Source organism: Macrobrachium rosenbergii, chromosome 49, assembly GCF_040412425.1.
Source record: "Macrobrachium rosenbergii isolate ZJJX-2024 chromosome 49, ASM4041242v1, whole genome shotgun sequence".
Taxonomy (NCBI): domain Eukaryota; kingdom Metazoa; phylum Arthropoda; class Malacostraca; order Decapoda; family Palaemonidae; genus Macrobrachium; species Macrobrachium rosenbergii.
In genome coordinates this window covers 37211106-37231469 of record NC_089789.1, presented here as the reverse complement: position 1 = coordinate 37231469, position 20364 = coordinate 37211106, and the positions used below count along the sequence as shown (strand labels likewise).

The window sequence follows — 20364 nt, the reverse complement described above, 5'->3', positions numbered from 1 at the left end:
GACCTTCGTTCTTACCAAAAACTGCGGTATTTTTCATTTTTTTCTTTGTGTTTATTTCCTTCATACCAAGAACTTTGCAGCTCTTCATTCTTTTATTCTATAATATTCATTGTCCTTCATTCATGTTAGAATAATTGTAGTGTTTATCATTCTTTTATTTTGTAATATTTATTATTTATGTCTTTCATTCACACAAGAACTACGGTAATTTCATTCTTGTATTCTATAATATTTATTATTTTGATTGTCTCACTCATACCAGAACTATGTTATTATTCATGTATTTTATAATATTTATTATTTGTGTCTTTCATTCATACCAGAACTACGGTATTTTTTAGTCTTTTATTACATAATATTAATTGTTTATGTCTTTCTTTTATACCAGAACTACGGTATTTTTAATTTTTTTATTCTATAAAATTTATTATTTTGAGTGTCTTTCATTCATACCAGAACTACGGTATTTTTCAGTCTTTTATTCCATAGTATTTTTTATTTATGTCTTTCATTCATACCAGAACTACGGTATTCCTCAGTCTTTTATTCTCTAATATTTATTATTTCATTGTCTCATACCACAACTATGGTACTCCTCATTCTTTTATTCTACGCCATATACCAAAAACCCCGGTATTCTTCAGTCATGAAAGCGAAAAAATACACGTCTCATTTCACTCTAAAGCTACAGAATACTATTGCCATTCTTTCATGAATCACAAGATTTGTTGCTGAAGACTCGAAGATACTAGGCCACTGCATGGTAAATATTGGCCCATCCCTAACGATGCCCAATCAGTATTCTTCACAGTCGCTGACCACATGCCCAAAACCCCTTTGAATAAGGTCGTAATTCACCGGATGTACCGTGGTTCTTATTTTATTGGTTCTTTTTTTTAAAAGGATAAGTTGTTACGTACCGTGGTTTTCATTTTATTGATTTTTTTAAAGAGTTAAAATGGTACGAACCGTGGTTCTCATTTTATTGGTTCTTTTTTTAAAGAGTTAAAATGTTACGAACCGTGGTTCTCATTTTATTGGTTCTTACTTGAAAGAGTTAAAATGTTAGGAAGCGTGGTTCTCATTTTATTGGTTCTTTTTTAAAGACTTAAATTGTTTTGTACTGTGGTTACCATTTTATTGTTTTTTTTAAAGAGTTAAAATGGTACGAACCGTGGTTCTCGTTGTATTGGTTCTCTTTTAAAGTGTTAAAATGTTACGAACCATGGTTCTCATTTTATGGGTTCATTTTTTAAAGAGTTAAATTGTTTTGTACTGTGGTTCTCATTTTATTGGTTCTTTTTGTAAAAAGTTAAAATGGTACGAACCGCGGTTCTCGTTGTACTGATTCTTTTTTAAAGAGTTAAAATGTTATGTACGTGGTTCTCATTTCATTGGTTCTTTTTTAAAGAGTTAAATTGATTTGTGCCGTGGTTCTCATATTTTGGTTCCTTTTTTAAAGAGTTTATTTGCTGTTGCTAGGTTCTCCAGAACCGATGACTTGTGTGTGTTTTGTTTCTAGTATAGAGTGACCAGTGTAAAATTGGAAACTTCTTCTTCTTCTTCTTCTTCTTCTTCTTCTTCTTCTTCTTCTTCTTCTTCTTCTTCTTCTTCTTTTTCTGTATTTCCTATTGCCTTCTGTTACTTCTTTCAAATGAGCACCATATTCTTTGGACGCTTGAATATAATAATAATAATAATAATAATAATAATAATAATAATAATAATAATAATAATAATAATAATAATAATAATAATAATAATAATAATAATAATAATAATTATTATTATTATTATTATTATTATTATTATTATTATTGTTATTATTATTAATATTATTATTATTATCAGGTAAAATAATAATAATAATAATAATAATAATAATAATAATAATAATAATTGTGATTAATAATTATTTATGGTGATGATGATGATTATTGATATTAGATAGTTCATTAAACGGTTTACGTTATCCTCTAAAAGAACCGTGTTTTTATATGGATCCTTTTGGCTTTTTCCAAAAGGACTCGTGTACAAGGATATTTACAGGATAGCGTAAACCGTTTATTGAACTATTCTAAAAAAAAAAGGAAAACACGTAACAGAAGAAGAGTATAAATACGCATTCATTATTATTATTATTATTATTATTATTATTATTATTATTATTATTATTATTATTATTATTATTATTTACATTGTAGAAGCAAGATTACATATTCTCGCGCTGAAGTATTTACGCTGGAGTAAAAAAATATTAGAAATGGAAACGAAATAATCAGTTCTTATTATGTTTCCGCAGTTGAATGGGAACTGAATGGAGTAGAATAGAATACAGAATTTAAGCCAAGGCCAAGCACAGGTGCCTATGAGGTCATGCAGCACTGAAACGGAAATTACCAGTAAAAAGGTTTGAAAGGCGTAACAGGAGGAAAACCTCGCAGTCGCACTATGAATCAGTTGTTAGGGGAGGGTGGAAAGTAACATGGGAGAGAGAGAATATGTACGGAGGTACAGTAAAATGAATGAAAGGGGTTGCAGCTAGGGGCCGAAGGGACGCTGCAAAGAACCTTAAGCGATGACTACAGTGCACCGCATGAGGTGCACTGACGGCGCTACCCTCTTGATGGGAATGGGAACTGAAGGACGACAAATCGCAAAATGATAAACATAAAATTTGCAAGATGTGTTCTTGATAAATAATTTGATGCGTTCTAGTAATATAATTTGCAAATCTGTGAGTAATATAGTGTTTGAATATTCGAATATTTTAGTTTTCAAAAATGTAGAATATTTTTGTTTATATATTCCTTTTTTATAATATTCAGATATCCGGTACTATTTTTCAGTTGTTAAATAGAATGTTAGATAGAGATTTTTATTGTTGTAATAAGTCCGAACATTAGTTTTTTTAATTAGAAATTTGTGACTTTCCAATTTCTTCAGATATCAAATATTTGAACAGTGACATTGTCACAAGTTCGAATGTACAGTTTAGAAATTAGAAAAATATAATTTCCAGATTTTCAAAGTATTTGCCAAACGTTCAGAAAATACAAATGTCAGACATTTATAATACTCGGGAGGTCATTGTTACGTTTATTAATCATATTTTGCGATGTAGAAGACCTTGGGACAAGCATCCTAGGGTCTTTGTCTAGCCCAGACCCAATAGAAACAAGGAAAACAAATGGCTGTGTGAAGAATAAGATGAGTTAATCTATTGATTTATCTGTTACCAAAAACTGGCGTCACAGTGACGCTGGGCTTCGCCGTAACTTCCGTATGGTCACTTTATAAGGTAACCACTGACTTAAATCCCTCATGTGAAGGTTTACAAGTACAGTTGGCCGGCCAGTCTTTTCCTTCCTCTTATAACCCTCTAATATATGTGGATTATGTAAAAGTATTCCGGTCGTAAATATAAGAAAAATAACGCGTGCGCGGCAATAAATTAACAATATTATGGAAACGGGATAAAACGGCCATGATTGGATTGCTAGAGCTAAAGGCTTTGAGTGAGCTTGAACTCGTTTTTGTCGTTGTCGATGTTATTACAACATGAAATGTTATAGGAGAACCACAGAGGAAACGAGAAATAAAGGAGAGAACGAGAGGAGACTCTAGGGATCTGAACACATGTCAAGATTTCGAAGAACAACAGGGTCATGGCAGGTAGCTGGATGGAAGAAGCCTTGGTAGATAGCTGGGGGGAGGGAAGGGGTAGTGTATGTGTTGGGGAAGGGGGAGGAGGGGGGGGGTTGAGGGTGGGGGAGAGGCTTCAAGAATCCTAAGGAGTAAAGGACTCCTGGACCTGGACTCCTCCTCCGTCACCGTCAGTGCTGCTCTGGCGGTGGGTGTGTGAGGGTGCGAGTGGTCCCGCGTCTCGATGATGACCTCTCCTTTGCACACCGTCTCTCTCTTTCTCTCTCTTTCTCTCTCCTCTTAGGAGTCTCTCTCATCCCTGTTCGTTGAAACGTGCTCGCATATATTCTCGTGTTTGTGCATTTTGTTAAGAAACAAGTGAAGGAAGTGCTCGTGGAACTCGGTAATTGGAAAAGGAATAACTTCATTCCGTGTCTTCGATTATGACTGTTCAGTGTGAATAATTGTGGACGCTCTTGTCAGCGAGTGGAAGAAAATGGTTTTCACACACGATTTGCCTCACAAAAGATAATTCCACCATGATATATATATATATATATATATATATATATATATATATATATATATATATATATATATATATATATATATATATATATATATATATATATATATACACAGTGTATACATATATGCATTAGCGTAATAATGGTAAATCTGTGATGGCCGTTGCTAGACCTATACTATGAAATACTGGCAGGAATGGAAACATTCCCGGTACAGTGATACATACATTTTCTCTCTCTCTCTCTCTCTCTCTCTCTCTCTCTCTCTCTCTCTCAGCTCGGAATTTTAATCCCCTTTGTGAATGTGGAAAGTACTTTATGAATAGTAGCCTAGATGCATTTTCCATTAGCACTGTGGAATATATTGGTTTTTAGTCCGCTGTAATTTCATTATCAAAAAGTGTCTTCGATGAGATTATTTCTGTGTGATCGTCCAATGTTGCTTTTATTACGATCTCTGCTGACGGGTATTCACTGTTTTACACATTGCTTAACATCTAGGTTAAATAGGATTGTTTTAGAGATTTTACTAAATGCTTTATTCTGTTTTGATTGATTGTTAAGGGACCCTGTTTACTAGGTACAGTATTCAGTGTATGGTTTTAGTGTAGGCTAGTATTTTTTTCTGAAATTTCAGTGGGCTTTGTTCGTAGAATAATTTATTTATCTGTTTTTTGTAGTTGATGTGGTGTGAACCGTTTGCATTAATCATACTCTCAGCTGGATCATATCAAGCAGATATACACTAGGCCTACCATTAGAATAGTTCATGAACTGCCTTGAAACTGGCGTATTAGCATAGGCCTATTCACCTGGCGAATTTCGTTATGGTTATGAAGCGGCTGTTGAATTTATCTGCAAACGATGTTCAATCTTATCCCGGCGTTCGGACAAAGATTGTGGCATTGGCATCTGTGTCTTGTTTCTCAACACTACTGGCAAGTCTGTTCGAATGCGGTGTCACAAGAACACGTTTTTAAGCATCTATTCGCACCTCGCCGCTAAAGTTTGCACCAGGTGGCCACTATTGCCGGCAAAATTGAGCTTGTGCAAGCTTGTGTTCACTCGAACATGTATTACCTCAGTTTTCCTAAATTTTCTGTCTAAATGCATAGCCTGCCTGTGTCAGGTTTGGTGACAAGATGGCCAGCGATGGCAGGAAACGTGCTGTTTTGACATCTTTAAGACGCTGATGTCAGAAGTTACTCATGTTGTGACATCGGCCTAATCGTCTGATGCCGTCAGCAGGCATTTATCTCATGTCGGGGCACAGTCGGGTATAACTGAGTAAAATATTTAATACCAATACATTTCAGGGAGCAGTCCAACGTACATATAAATGAGGAATGTACTTGGTATTACATATATGTGTATCCTTTTGTAAAACTTAACAGATTTCCGGAGCTTGATTTAAAACTGACTCGCCTACATGATGTGGAAGTAACCAGTGCCAATGCTGAGAAATATATATATATTTTTTACAAAGCCACTAAAGTAATAGTAACTATGACAATTGGAAGGTGACATCTTGTTCTTCAAATCCTATTTACAAGCAATAAATCAACGTCATTAGTATAATGGCGATAATCAAAATAAAATGGTTTTGAACGAGAACTCGCCAGGCTTTTAACAAAGACTCCGTTGGTTCCAGGGCCGCATTTTGACTCTTTACGTACAGCTCTTTCAGAGATAAAAAAAAACTCATTAGTATTCGATGTATACGAATTAGATTGACAAATGGCACTTGTCTTTGAGATGCCAGAGATACTCATGCGTCGATGTGATCAATTCACAGACGAAATCTCTCTCTCTCTCTCTCTCTCTCTCTCTCTCTCTCTCTCTCTCTCTCTCTCTCTCTCTCTCTCTCTCTCTCACATGAGGGATGATGATTAGGGCTAGGAGTTAATAACAAGCGAAGGGTCCAGGTTAGAGTGACATAATTTTGAGGATAATGAAAGGTGTGGAGGGAGGCATCGTATCTTAACCAGAGGTGTTGATCCATTGCTCAGACGAGAAAAAGGAATCCTACGACGATCATTCTTTTTTTTTTTTCGTTTATATATGTGGATGTCATTTGGTATTGGTATACATGACGGTATATATATATATATATATATATATATATACACACATATATATATATATATATATATATATATATATATATATATATATATATATATATATATATATATATATATATATATATATATATATATATATATATATTATATATATGTGTGTGGGTGCATTACATACAAAAAAATACATCTAAATAAATAAATACAAAAATTTAAACAATCCTTCCCTGAGCTGCAAGTATATCGGAATATCCAACGCACACCGTTGGAGAATAAAGCAACGGTGACATCACTAACAGAAACCGTAATTTCAGGGAACCACGATGACCCCCACCAAAACCTCATGAAAAAAAAAAAAAAAAAAAAAAGAGGGGCTGAAACACCTTCCGTAGATATGTTTCGGACGCAGAGTAATTACACCCTAGAATTCTCCCCTTTCTTTCTCTGAGCCTCTTTCTTCCTCTCCTACCCTTCTCCCTCTCCCTCTCCTCTTCCTCCCTCCTCCTCCTCCTCCTCCCCCTCAACCTTCCTCTGGAGAACAAATAATAACCTTCGAACGGAATTTACAACTCTTAATCTCTATTCTTTCATTTCCGGTGTTCACGCGCCTTAACAAAAAGAAGGAATGGGGTACAGAAAGATACGCCCGTTTGTAGCATCCCAGATAAATATGTAAATAAAATCAGTCCTGAAAAAAAAAATCAACCTTCAAGGTGAAATGAAACCAAGCAAAAGCTACTTAATAAACATCTCATAGAAGAAAATTTGAAAATAATAATTCAGAATGTTAGTCTCTGAAGAATTCCGAACCGTAGAAGAAATTCGAACCGTTCATTTCCTGGCTTTTGAGCAGAATTCCTGAAATTCGGACCTTTTCCCAATAACGGCCGGCAATTATAATGTACATTTCCACAGGAATCTCAACTGCTAATCTGGGAAGGGAGCTGGAAGGGAACCATTTGCCAGGCATGAGAAAACAACAGTTGGATCAAGGGCGTGTGAATGGTATATATACACACACACACGCACGTATATATGCTGTATATATTTATATACACATTGTGTATTTGTGTATATAGTTTTTCAAATCAAAACAGGAATATGAGTGTTACAGTACAGTATAATTTGGCCATCACCAAATGAAATCCCCTAAGAAGCCAAGATGAATTTAATATAGAATGGTTGCATGGTCTAGATGAAATACCAGAGAGAAATATAAGAATAATTACTGTTCCTGCTGATAAAAATGCAAAAGTTGATGTGAACGAATGAAGGTGTGGAGGATTCAATGATCAAAATAGGCCTAGAAGAGACTGCAAAAGATAATGGAGTGTGAATGATTAGTGTTTTGCTGCAGCTAGGTTGGTAATTGGAGATGCACATTTCCGACACAAGGAAATCCATAAATACACATGGATCTCTCCACATGGCAGTCATAGAAACCAAATAGAGTACATGATTAAATGGGAGAGGGAAAAATATCACCTAGGAATAATTAGAATTATAGTAAATGAGAGAGGGGAAAAAGTCACCTATAGGAACAATTTAGAATCATAGATGAGCAGATGTCAGCAGTGATCACTAGCTCATTATTGCATACTAAGGATGAAATGGAAATAATTTTCATACAATAAAGTTTGTTTGAGATGAACATCGAGAGGCTGTTTCAGCTGAATGTCTGAATTTGATTAATGATAGGAATGTTCATCGGTCAGCTAGATAGGGAGTATGAGATCTTGTGTATAATATAGAATAGTCGAGAGTCAAAGGTATATAATTGTTGAAACATTTCACTGAGGAGATGAAGAACGATGCACAAAAAGAGATAAGAGATGATTCCAGAAAAACCTGACAGATGATGCCATGTATTCAGGAAGTGACATAGGTATTAGGTTAGCCCACAGATTTATTAATGAAAAATGTGTGGATGAAAGGAAAGTACGAAAATGCCTATTTAGAGGAGGGATGGGTTAATAATAACATTAGAAGAAAAAGAACGACAACAATGGGTTAAACATTTTTGTGAGGTCGTGAATGAGGGATATAAATAGATTATTTAATATAACAGAAGGTGGGGCATCCCTAAATGTGTTAATGAAAGAATTCACAGTTTTTGAAGTGGGATCCATAGTTTTGGAAGTGGAATCCACAGTTTTTGAAGTAGAATCACAAAGTTTTTGAAGTGGAATCCACAGATTTTGAAGTGGAATTCTCAGTTTTTGAAGTGGAATCCACAGATTCTGAAGTGGAATCCACAGATTTTGAAGTGGAATCATTGTTAAAAAAAACTTAGGAGACAGAAAAACACCAGGTTATGACTGAATCACTCCAGACATGATTTTAGCTGAAATTAGAATGACTAACTCTGCTGTTTTGCAGAATATATCCGGAAACAAAGCCCGAGGATTAGGAATTGGAAGCCATTGCTAATGCTAAGATACCAAAGAAAGGTGGTCTGACTGAGTGTGGTTAATATAGAAGCATTGCACTTGAGTCGGTTGTCATGAGAAGATTCAGTATGCATATTCTCGACAGACCTGAGAAAGAAATTGATAAAATGCTTAGAGGTGAACAAGCTTGATTCACAAAAGGGAGGCGTTGCTAGATTAAATATTGGTGTTACGACTTATTTAAGAAGTTTGTTGAATTTAAGAATCCCAATGTGACGGCTTTTGTTTGTTACGAGAAGGTATTTTAATAGCTTCCGTAAATCAATATTACGGAAGGTCTTGCTTCACTATAGTATTTTCGTGAAAGCTAATTGAAATTACCAATGAGCGAAACGGATCCAAAGTTAATGTAGGAGTTTTATCAATGAATTTTCCATAAACAGTGGGGTGCTGCAGGGAAAGGTTATACCACCTTTACTGTTTACCCTTTTCATGCCTTTAATCATAATAAATGGTTGGGAATGGAAGAGAAGGTTTAGATTGGACTAATGAAATACACTTATTGGACTTCGATTATACAGATGATGTTTTAATCACCAAAACACCACAAGTTTTACGAAGCTTGCTTAATTCTCTCTCTCTCTCTCTCTCTCTCTCTCTCTCTCTCTCTCTCTCTCTCTCTCTCTCTCTCTCATGTTTATAAATGAGCAAGGCTCAATTCTCTTTTATTCATCAATCAATCTTAAACACACAACAGTGTCTGGTCTTACATGTTACATAATCTTTGAAACCACAGCAGATAAAAATTCAACGCTGATTCATTTTCTTCTCCAGGTACGGATATGAAGCGGCATTATGTAATAAGTATATAATAAACTTTTAAGAAAAAAAAATAAAAACAAACAAAGACATCTTAACATAAACCTTGCTAAACTACCTCATATGAAGTTCCTGAAATCTGGTTGGATTAATTTTCTGGAGTCGGAATAGCCGTCCATTCTGTCTCCGTGTAACGTTAAGTAAAGAAAGACTGGGATCTTACGATTTGTGTTCGTGTATTTTAAGAGTAAGCCGTGAGTGATTGTATTCGACGCGAGGGACGAACCCGTCCTTTATTAAGATTGTAGTGATTGCGTGGGATGTTTTTGTCCGTCCTAAATATTGTTCTGTGAGGATGTAACTGAAATATACGATAAGAATGGAAGGGCCATTTGCATCTGGATTGGGCATTTGAACGCGAAGGAAAAATAACTGGTTTACGATGCTAAAAGTTAATCATTTTCCATAAGAGGGGAAAACCTTGTGGACCAGAAATAAATTTTGTTCCCATGTTCAAGAAAACCTAAAGTGTTTTAGTGCATAAAATGCGGTTATTTGTTTCTAAGCCTTCCTTGATTTTTATTGTGCTGTTTAGTTAAAATGAGCATCACGATGTGGAACAAGATGATGCCACACTTAGGAGAAGCCACAGGACTCAAGGAATCGGTGCCAAATGTAATTTTCGTCATATATCGACTCGTTTGACGCGCGCATGCGTAGGGCGGTTGGAATGCGACTGGAAATAGGTAAAGAGAAGCCGAACGCTTGCGTGAAAGAAAAACAAACAAAACGGTTGATTTGAATTACTTTGCACTGATGATTCCTGTGGCCAATCCAGATGCAATGGAGCGTCTTGATCCACGCAAGAAAAAGACAAGTGCCGGCAAAAGTCTCACCAAGGTAAGTTAGGAAGGGGGCGGTGACCCCGGGTTCTTTTGAAAGCACTTTCTGTTTTCCGTTTATGTTTGCGGTGTTTTACATTATATATATGTATATATATGTATACATATATGTATATATATATATATACATATATATATATGTATATGTATATATATGTATACATATATGTATTTAGTAATGTAAGTGTATAGACTTTTAATGTCTCTCCTTCCCTAACGTAATCATGCCTTATGTTTCATATATACATATATATATAGATATATATATTATATATATACATATACATACTTTAGTATATGTGTGAATATACTTTCAATATATATATATACAACCATATATGTTTATATATATATATATATATATATATATATATTTAACTGTGTGTAAACAGCATACATAAAAGAAGAAGAACGACCTGTTGCTTGTATCATATGTGGTATTATTATTTATTTTACTGTTAGTAACACTAATAAATACAGAAGAGCTTACGTTTCTCCAAATAAACCTGGAAAATATTTTACAAATCCCTACAGTAACTCCTACTGCCTCTCGTGTAGGATACCTCCGGAAAAGAAGGCATCCTAACATACACGAATGTGACAAAGGAATTTTTGTTGTTATTGATTGAGCTGGCTTTATGCCAGCACGGGCTCTTGCTCATAAAGCAGCCCGTAAATAATAAAGGAGTGTCCGGGGATTATTTTCACGTAGTTAATAATTAAGAGAGTCAAGTATACCTTAGTTTAACCAGACCACTGAGCTGATTAACAGCTCTCCAAGGGCTTGCCCGAAGGATTAGACTTATTTTACGTGGCTAAGAACCAATTGGTTGCCTAGCAACGGGACCTACAGCTTATTGTGGAATCCGAACCACATTATACCGAGAAATGAATTTCTATCCCCAGAAATAAATTCCTCATATTCTTCATTGGTCGGTAGGAGATTCGAACTCGCGGCCAGCAGAGTGCTAGCTGAGAACGGAACCGACCCTACCAACGAGGAACTAATGATTAAGAGAGGATAACAATCCGGGGTGAAGGTTGTTATCACGTATGGGATTAAGGTTATCGCTGATAATCTCACTCTTTATCGTTGGTTTTCGTGGCGTTCTCATCAGTATGCAAAAAGATGACGTAACGTTTATAGGGAAATGCGATGTTGTTTATTTGATTAGATAGATGGATTATATATCAGCGTGAAAGAGATTTGTTGTTCATTATTTATAGAGGTGGAGAGTCAAGCCTGTATTTTTGAGTGTTGTAAGTTTGCTATCGTTAACTGCGATCATTTGGAAGAGATCGAATGTTGGTTATAATTTAAATTTTGAATATTTAAAGTTTAGTATCATTAACTGCGATAGTTTGAAAGAGATCGAATGTTGGTTGTAATTTAAATTTTGAGTATTTAAAGTTTAGTATCATAAACTGCGATAATTTGAAAGAGATCGAATGTTGTTTAACTCTTATATTTTAAGTATTAAAAGGTTATCATTAACTGCTGCAATTTGAAAGAAATGGAATGTTGTTTAATGTTTATATTTTGATCATTAAAAGTTTACTATCATTAAATGCGATAATTTGCAAGAGATCGAATATTGTTTATTATTTACAGAACGGAAGAATCAAGCCAATATTTTGATTATTATAAGTGCACTATAATTAAGAAAGAGATCGAATTTCTTATACATTTTGAAGTCTTAGTAAGCCAACATCGATTACTTTCTATTGAAACCACGGATCCATATATCCTTACGTGGACCTTATACACCGGATAATGCCTAATCCCAAAGAGCTGTGAAAAGAGATTAGGATACTCTCAGGATTATAGGCTCTTGTCCTCCCGAGATTACAGCGTGTGTAAATATACAGGACTCTTCTCCGTATCCTTAAGGGCTATAGGACTTTTGTGTCCTTTCCTTCTTCCCTCGGTATTCGCCTGGGACGGAAATTCCTTTGGACTGTGACAAGTCCTAAGTTTTCTGTGTCGTAGTACTCTGTGGTCTCTGGTCTGTGCGGGGAAGAGGAGGTGGACGTAGCCTTGAGCAGGTATCAAACGCGAGAACGCTTTTCCGGCAAACTGTGTCGAACATCTAACATTTGCGGGAAAGTGGAAAGAGTCGCGATTGTTCGGAATTGCGATGTCACGCGTGCGCGTGACTTCCCATTTGCCGCCAGAATTTGTCGCCAGAATTTGCCGCCAGAATTGGCTACTTGGTGCAGATTTTGCCGGCAAGATGCCGAAAAACGTTTTCGTGTGGTAACGAGACTGGAATATAACATTTATATCCCTGAATTGCTCCAGTTGGTGAATTTCTCCTTCGTCTTCGATAGGCTTTGGAAGCATCTATCTGCTTCCATTTCCCCCTTGTTTCCTGTAGCTCTCTTATTTCAAGGGCAAGTGGATGATTCCTTCAAGGTTCAGACCCCTCTCTTTTTCCTCCCCCCCCCCGGCGTTTAGCCATCCTGTTGTGTAGGGCATTTTCCAATATTCCTTTCTGTCGTTTTCTGAGTGCTGGATAAGAAATTATTCTGTAACGGAGGATATGACGGGTTTAAGGATCTTGTGCTGATCCTTCACCAATAATTTTACATTTTCTTTGTTACTGAGTCAGTCTTATTATTATTATTATTATTATTATTATTATTATTATTATTATTATTATTATTATTATTATTATTTAAAAAATACTCATAGTAACATCATTATTATTATAGGGATATAAGTTTATCAAGTATGCCGTGGAGGATGTATGGTGGGATTTTTTATGAAAAATAGGTAAGACAGATGGGAGAAGGATTGATAGGGAAAGAACAGTATTGCTTATACAAAGGAGAACGTCATGAGATCAGTTGTTCCGAATGAAACAGTTATTTCATGGGTCAAAGTGAAGGGAACAAGCTGTTCACGACAAATTTGGCCCTAGATAAAACCTATGGTTGAATCAGTATAGATTCTACATTAATGGTGTTGAGGATATTAGGTACAGAAGGCAAGTTGCTGAGAGCGATAACAAGTTATTATGAAGGAAACAAATCGCATGTTAGAATGCAAATTAAAATAGAGAGAGAGAGAGAGAGAGAGAGAGAGAGAGAGAGAGAGAGAGAGAGAGAGAGAGAGAGAGAAAAGTTTAAAGCTCCTGAGACAAATTGTTCGCACGGTAAACTGACATAAGAATTGAGATGATGGGAAATGTGGCACAGTAAAAGAGTTGGCGTAAGTAAAATGGTGGATTAGTGTTTCGATATGATTTGGTTACGTAGAAACAATATAAGGATGGAAGGTTTTTTGAAAAGTTATTTATAAGGAAGAGAGGAAGAATAGGTGGATAGGTGGGAGAATGAAATGTGTATTGAAAAGGAAGGGTGAAAGGCGTATGATTGGAAGTGCTTTGAAGCCCAGAGAGGCCAAGAGTCTGTGCAAAATAGGAGATGGAGTGTGTATTGGCAGTTCGACGTACTACTGGTGAGCTTTCTGTATACGCGTAAGAAGCAGAAATTGTGGACGTTTTTTGCACATGAAGTCATCCACGCTTCAGTAATTTGAAATGTGTGTATGTATGTATATATAAATGTGTATATATATGAGTATATATGTACATAATTTTATATATATATATATATATATATATATATATATATATATATATATATATATATATATATATATATATATATATATATATAGTCCTGTTTTCATTTTAACCGATTGTTGTCAGATATTACAAAATCAAATTTGCTTACATTGTATCACACACGCACCTCATTATAACCCGTTTCCGAATTCACCATTTTTTGCACATGAAGTCATCCACGCTTCAGTAATTTGAAATTGTGAATGTATGTATATATAAATGTGTATATATATGTATGTATATATATATAATATATATATATATATAGTATATATATATATATATATATATATATATATATATATATATATATATATATATATATATATATATATATATTACAAAATCATATTTATATATCACCATTTTTAGAAGTCATCCTAATTTTTCGTGTATGTATTATATATATATATTGTTGTCAAATATCATAAAATCAAATTTATTTAGTCCTGTTTTCATTGTATCAAAAAATCAAACACTTACATTTATAACACACCTCATTTCAGAATTCACCACACCGCTGGGGTTTGTTGCAATCCTTGGTGCAATCCCTGGCAACGCGTAAGTGTTCTTATAACCTCTCGTTCAATCCCCTCTTTCATCCGCCTCTGGAACATTGTCATGAGTGGGAGTTCGTTCAGTGCAACCGGATAATCGGGGGATTTATTATTGTGGCCGGGCATTTAAATTACGGTCTTTACAAATTCCGGCTGAATTTATAGCAATTGATTAAGAATTTCATTCCTGCGCGTGGAGCAATTCCGATAATTTTCCAGTCGTGAGGTGGGCTTCAGAGATAGCGGGATCTCGCAGGGTGATGATGATGATGATGATGATGAGAGAGAGAGAGAGAGAGAGAGAGAGAGAGAGAGAGAGAGAGAGAGAGAGAAGGAACTGATTAGTTACAGTTTTGTCTTTATAAAGGTAAATGCCACTACAAGCCGGAAAGTTTTCTAAATTTTTCCTAAGAGTTAATGAGAGGAGTTTGAATGAAGATTTGACTTACAGAAATTTTTTTTCTTGTTGTTTAATGAGAGAAATACAAGTTCAGGGCTATTTTACGAAGTCTTAATGAGAGTCAAATTCGACTAGTTACAATATTCAGACTTAAAAGATGAACTCTTTAAGTAAGTCCTCTGAGTCCGAGAGAGAGAGAGAGAGAGAGAGAGAGAGAGAGAACCACATGGATGCTTTGCAGGCTCACTGTCGCATCGCCACCCCATTCACCCACGAAGGCGTCAACGCAAATGGGCGGCTGGTTGTTGAGGAATGTATAAATCTGCATATTGTCGTCCTCGTCTCGTGGAGGGAGGGAGGGAGGGAGGTAGAGAGGGAGAGGGGAGGCCCTCCCTCGGTACCCATCCTCTTACCTCCCCACCAATCCTGACTATCGAGGAGAGGGCCAGGAACCATCCTACCGCCATCCCTACCACCCACTCCATACCATGACTATCCGGAGGGCCCTGCTTCCCCTTACCCTAACTATCGGGAGGGGTAGTATCCAGCCCCCTACTTACCTCCCTCCCTCCCTCCCCCCCCCATCCCCTGACAATCGGAAGGGCCAGGAACCCCTCTCCCCGTTCCCCGCCCCCTACCCTAACTATCGGGAGAGCCAAATCGTGGTACGAATCATCAGGTCGCGGGACTGGCCCTGCCGCCGCCGCCGCCGCCTCTCTCCAAGAATCCAGTCTCGGATCTTCGGATAGATATGTGTGTATCTATCTATCTATCTATATATATATATATATATATATATATATATATATATATATATATATATATATATACATATATATATATATATATATATATATATATATATATATATATATATATATATATATATATATATATATATATATATATATATATATATTTCAGTGTCTCCCATCCCCATTTCTAACGGGACTTTCGAGTCTGTTAAGCGAAGGCAGAGTAGGTAGGTATCAGCTTCTCTTTTTTTTTTCTTTTCTTGTTTTCTCCCGTTTACCTAATTAAGTATTAATTTAATCAAGTCCGCCGGAGATCGAAAGTTGCGATATGTCTTGTGCCTCGGCTAGAACCTGTGCGTGTGTGTGTGTTTGTGTGTATGTGGATGGTCACTGATCTGGTTACGAAAGAACCAGTGAACTTGTACACGCCTTTTTGGAAATTTTCATTTGTGGAGCATTTGCTAATGTTTGCGGTGGTGCAAGTTTAAGGGTGTCGCTGTCTTCTTCCAGTTGCTGCTGGAGAGAGAGAGAGAGAGAGAGAGAGAGAGAGAGAGAGAGAGAGAGAGAGAGAGGTATCTGATGAATGGTTTCATCCCTGTGGAGTAAGGGTTACCTCTTCGATCCCAGCCTCTCATTGATAATAATGAAAAGACGGTTATATACTTCCATTTTGACGGAACACTGATCACTCAGACTTTTATCTTCTTTCTCTCTGTCTCTCTCTTTCACTTAGACCTTCCCTTCCCAGCTGCGACCCACAACAGTTAACAAACAATCAGAACTAATTTGCTCTTAGGAAACGTGGTCACTTTTTATTTTTCTGTTTATTATTTTATTTTTAAAAAGTTTTAAGGGAACGAGTGCACAAGGATGTTCGATGAAGCTGAAGTCCTTCAAGAATACTCTGGATCAAGGGTCTACTCAGTTGCGAGCAGATGTTACCAATACTAGGCGCTAGAGAAACAAGTAAAAAATGCGCTGAATTTTCATCGGCGCAATCGAGTTTTCTGTTCAGCGTATAATCACGGCCACTGAAAATAGATCTATCTTTGGGTGGTCTCGGTCTAATGCTGTATATGAGCCGCGGCCCATGAAATTTCAACTACGGCCCGGTGGTGGCCTGTCCTATATCGTTGCCAACCGCACGATTATGGCTGACTTTGAGGTTAAATAAAATAAAAACTACTAAGGTTAGAGGGCTGCAATTTGGTATGTTTGACGATTGGAGGGCGGATGATCAACATACCAATTTGCAGCCCTCTAGCCTCAGTAGTTTTCAAGATCTGAGGGCGGACAGAAAAAGTGCGGACGGACGGACAAAGCCATCTCAGTAGATTTCTTCCACAGAAAACTAAAAAGAGGAGCAGAAGAAAAAGAGGAGTCGCTTTTGGGGGATAGGCAGGAGTGATCGTACTTTACCTTGGAGGCTTGAATTCTTGGATAACCCGAAAAAAAAAAAAAAGTTTTCCAGTGTCTCTTTTCAGACTTTCAGTACAAGTGGACGGATTGAGAAACCAGAGGGTGTGTTAACTTACTGTGTTTTTTTCCTTGTAACATTTTCTTGGAAGAAATCTGAAATTCTAACGCGTAATTTCGTGTATTGGAATGTTTTATCTTCAATATATTAATCCGGAAAAATTGATGTGTAAAGCCCAGGTACTGAGGTGCCCAGCAAAGACTCAACGGCCCTTTGTCAAAAATGTTTTGGTAAATTTTGAGGGCTTTCTTATATGTTTTTGGAATTTGTTACAGATTTTTTCAACTTATCCATGAAAACGGGGGAGAAATTGTAGAGAAATTCGACAAATTACTCTTCACTTCCCCACTGTTTCTTCTCAGACTTCAAGTGCAAGTGGACGGATTGAGAAACCAGAGGATATGCTAATTTATTTTATTTTATTTTTTTTTTTTACAGATCTCTGTCAGCTTTATCCGTGAAAACGGGGAAGAAATTGTAGAGAAACTGGACAATTTACTCTTCACTTTTGTAGCGATTGAATATTATTTCAGATGATATGGGTACTGATTTTTTTATTTTAGATAGTGTTATTTTACTCTTTGGAATTTGTCACAGATCGGTGTCAGTTTTGGTCATGAAAACGGGGGGGAAAGTCATAGAGAGTTGCAATAACTACAGAGCACTTGGGGAGCGAGTTACTAACTCTTCCGCCTAACGGGAAAAATATCCTGAATCCTTATTCGGACCCATCTCAGAACCTGAATGGCTCTTCACTGATCCTCATAGCCTGTACCTTCGAAATTTCGTTTAAATACATCAGTGACAGTTTGAGATACACTGTTGAAATACAGTGTATCCAAAAAGCAGACACGACTTGAGACGGACGATATCTGCGTCCAGCGGTGGACTGAAAGCAATATAAATTACTTTTGCTTTAAATTCCGTATTGTGGAAATGAGCTTTCTGTTGCAAATTTTTGTCTTGATTAAGTTCGCATGTTAATACATGAATTTATAGGTGAGGAACCTTAGTTGATTGTCCCGAAGTTTTGGTCAGTGGCGTTTTGCATTTTTTCAAGGTATTCTGGCATTTCTGAATTTTTACTAGAAGAAATTGTACTGTGTATATTTTGCCTAGATATTTTTCTTGCTTTTTGAAGTATTATGTTTTTTTTATATTCAATAGTAAAACTTTAGTTGAAGGAGATTTGTATTAGTTCCTCGTTCGCTTCAGATTCGGCTATGTACAAAGAATATACTTGATTATATTATTGTGGGCCTATTGAAATTTTGTCGAAAGTCTCTTCTACTTCATTTTCCTCACTTTTTTTATTTTTTATTTAACAAAGGAAAAGCTGTAATAAACCTGAACTCCCGAGAAAAATCCTTATGCTTTTTTTTTTATTATCCCAAACGAGAAGCTCGTTTCTGCGTTATTCCCATAATTTATATTTGTTAAGATTTCATAAATAAAAGATTTAGTTAATATGGAATCGCGAAAAAAAATCCCTGTGGTTTTTTCTTATTGTCGCAAATGAGAAGTTCGGTACTGCTTCATTTTCGTAAGGTTACTCGTTCAGATTTAATTAAGAAAAGCTGTAGTAAATCTGTTCAAATGAAATCCATATTTTTTTTTCCCAAAGGAGAACTGTCATTTCCCTAACTTATAATTCTTCAGATTTAATTGAGAAAATTGTGGTATATCTGAAGTTCCGAGAAATATCCCTTTGCTTTTTTTTTTTTATCCCAAATAAACTTTGATCGCTTGTACTTCATTTCCCTGAATTTTGTTTGTTCAGATTTAATTAAGAAAAAATGGAAAATCTGAAATCCCGAAAAAAATCCTTATGCTTTTTTCTTATCCCTAAATTTATTTTGGTCAAATTAAACCAACGAAGGCTGTAGTATAATCTAAAATCCCATGATTTTTTTTACTATTATTATCCCAAACGAGAAGGTCGATTCTGCTTCATTTCAAACTTTAATTTCCGAACTTTATTTGTTCAGATAAGCTGTAATAAACCTGTAATCCCTCCCCAAAAATCCATATGCTTTTTATTATCCCAAATGGGAAATGAGAATGTCGATATTGCTTCATTTCCCTAATATCATTTGCTCAGATTTAACCAAGGAAAGCCGTAATAAATCTGAAATCCCTCAAAAAAATTCCATGTGCTTTTTTTTATTATTATCCAAAATAAACTTCGATGACTTTTGCTTCATTTCCTCAACTTATATTTGTTAAGATTAAAAAAAAGCTATAATAAATCTGAAATTCTGAGAAAAATCCCTATTTTTTTATTATTTCAAATAAACTTCGATGACTTCTGTTTCATTTCCTCAACTTATATTTGTTCGGATTTAATAAAGAAAAGCTGTAATAAATCTGAAATCCCTCCCAGATTTAATAAAGAAAAACTGTAATAATTCTGAAATCCCTCCCAGATTTGAAAAAGAAAAGCTGTAATAAATCTGAAATCCCTCCCAGATTTGATAAAGAAAAGCTGTAATAAATCTGAAATCCCTCCCAGATTTAACAATGAAAAGCTGTAATAAATCTGAAATCCCTCCTAGATTTAATAAAGAAAAACTGTAATAAATCTGAAATCCCTCCCAAGTAACCTATGTGTTTTTCCTAACTATCCCAAATGAGAAGGGTCGACTGTGCTTCGTTATATGAGCGATTTAACCAAGGAAAGCTGCGGTAAACCTGGAATCCCGAGAAAAATCCCTGTGTTAATTTTTCTTCTTCTTTTATTATCCCAAATGAACTTCGACAGGAGAGTCTGGTGCAGCCCTCGCTCCAAGCATTCGTGTTCCCTCGTATCACATTGTCGTCTGACCAAACTGGTCTTTTTATAGTCTGATTTTCTTACGTTTTTTGATAAAGATCGAGGCACAAGTGTCGAGACGCGTCCGAGTTTTAATCGATAATTGGGCACTTAGCGATTCATTTACTTTAATCTCTCTCTCTCTCTCTCTCTCTTTAGGTCTCTTTGTTTGTTATCTTCCCTTAATTTCCATACTTTCCTCCACTTTTTTTTCCTGTGTTCGTATTGCGTTATATGAAAGCTTGCTGAAGGGCATTTTATGCTGGTATGATTATTATTATTATTATTATTATTATTATTATTATTATTACAAAACTAGATAAATCAACGGGACACTATCCTGCGCTATATCATTAATATTACTATT

General features: G+C 35.7%; 1 protein-coding gene across 1 annotated transcript in view; it reads left to right on the top strand.

Moving 5' to 3' along the window:
* Positions 1 to 10129: 10129 nt before the first annotated feature.
* Positions 10130 to 20364, top strand: part of LOC136832251 (tetratricopeptide repeat protein 28) — a 344711-nt gene continuing 334476 nt past the window's right edge. The window contains 1 exon segment of the mRNA XM_067093114.1: positions 10130 to 10362. Within this exon segment, the coding sequence (XP_066949215.1) occupies positions 10279 to 10362 (84 nt within the window). The 5' untranslated portion in view covers positions 10130 to 10278.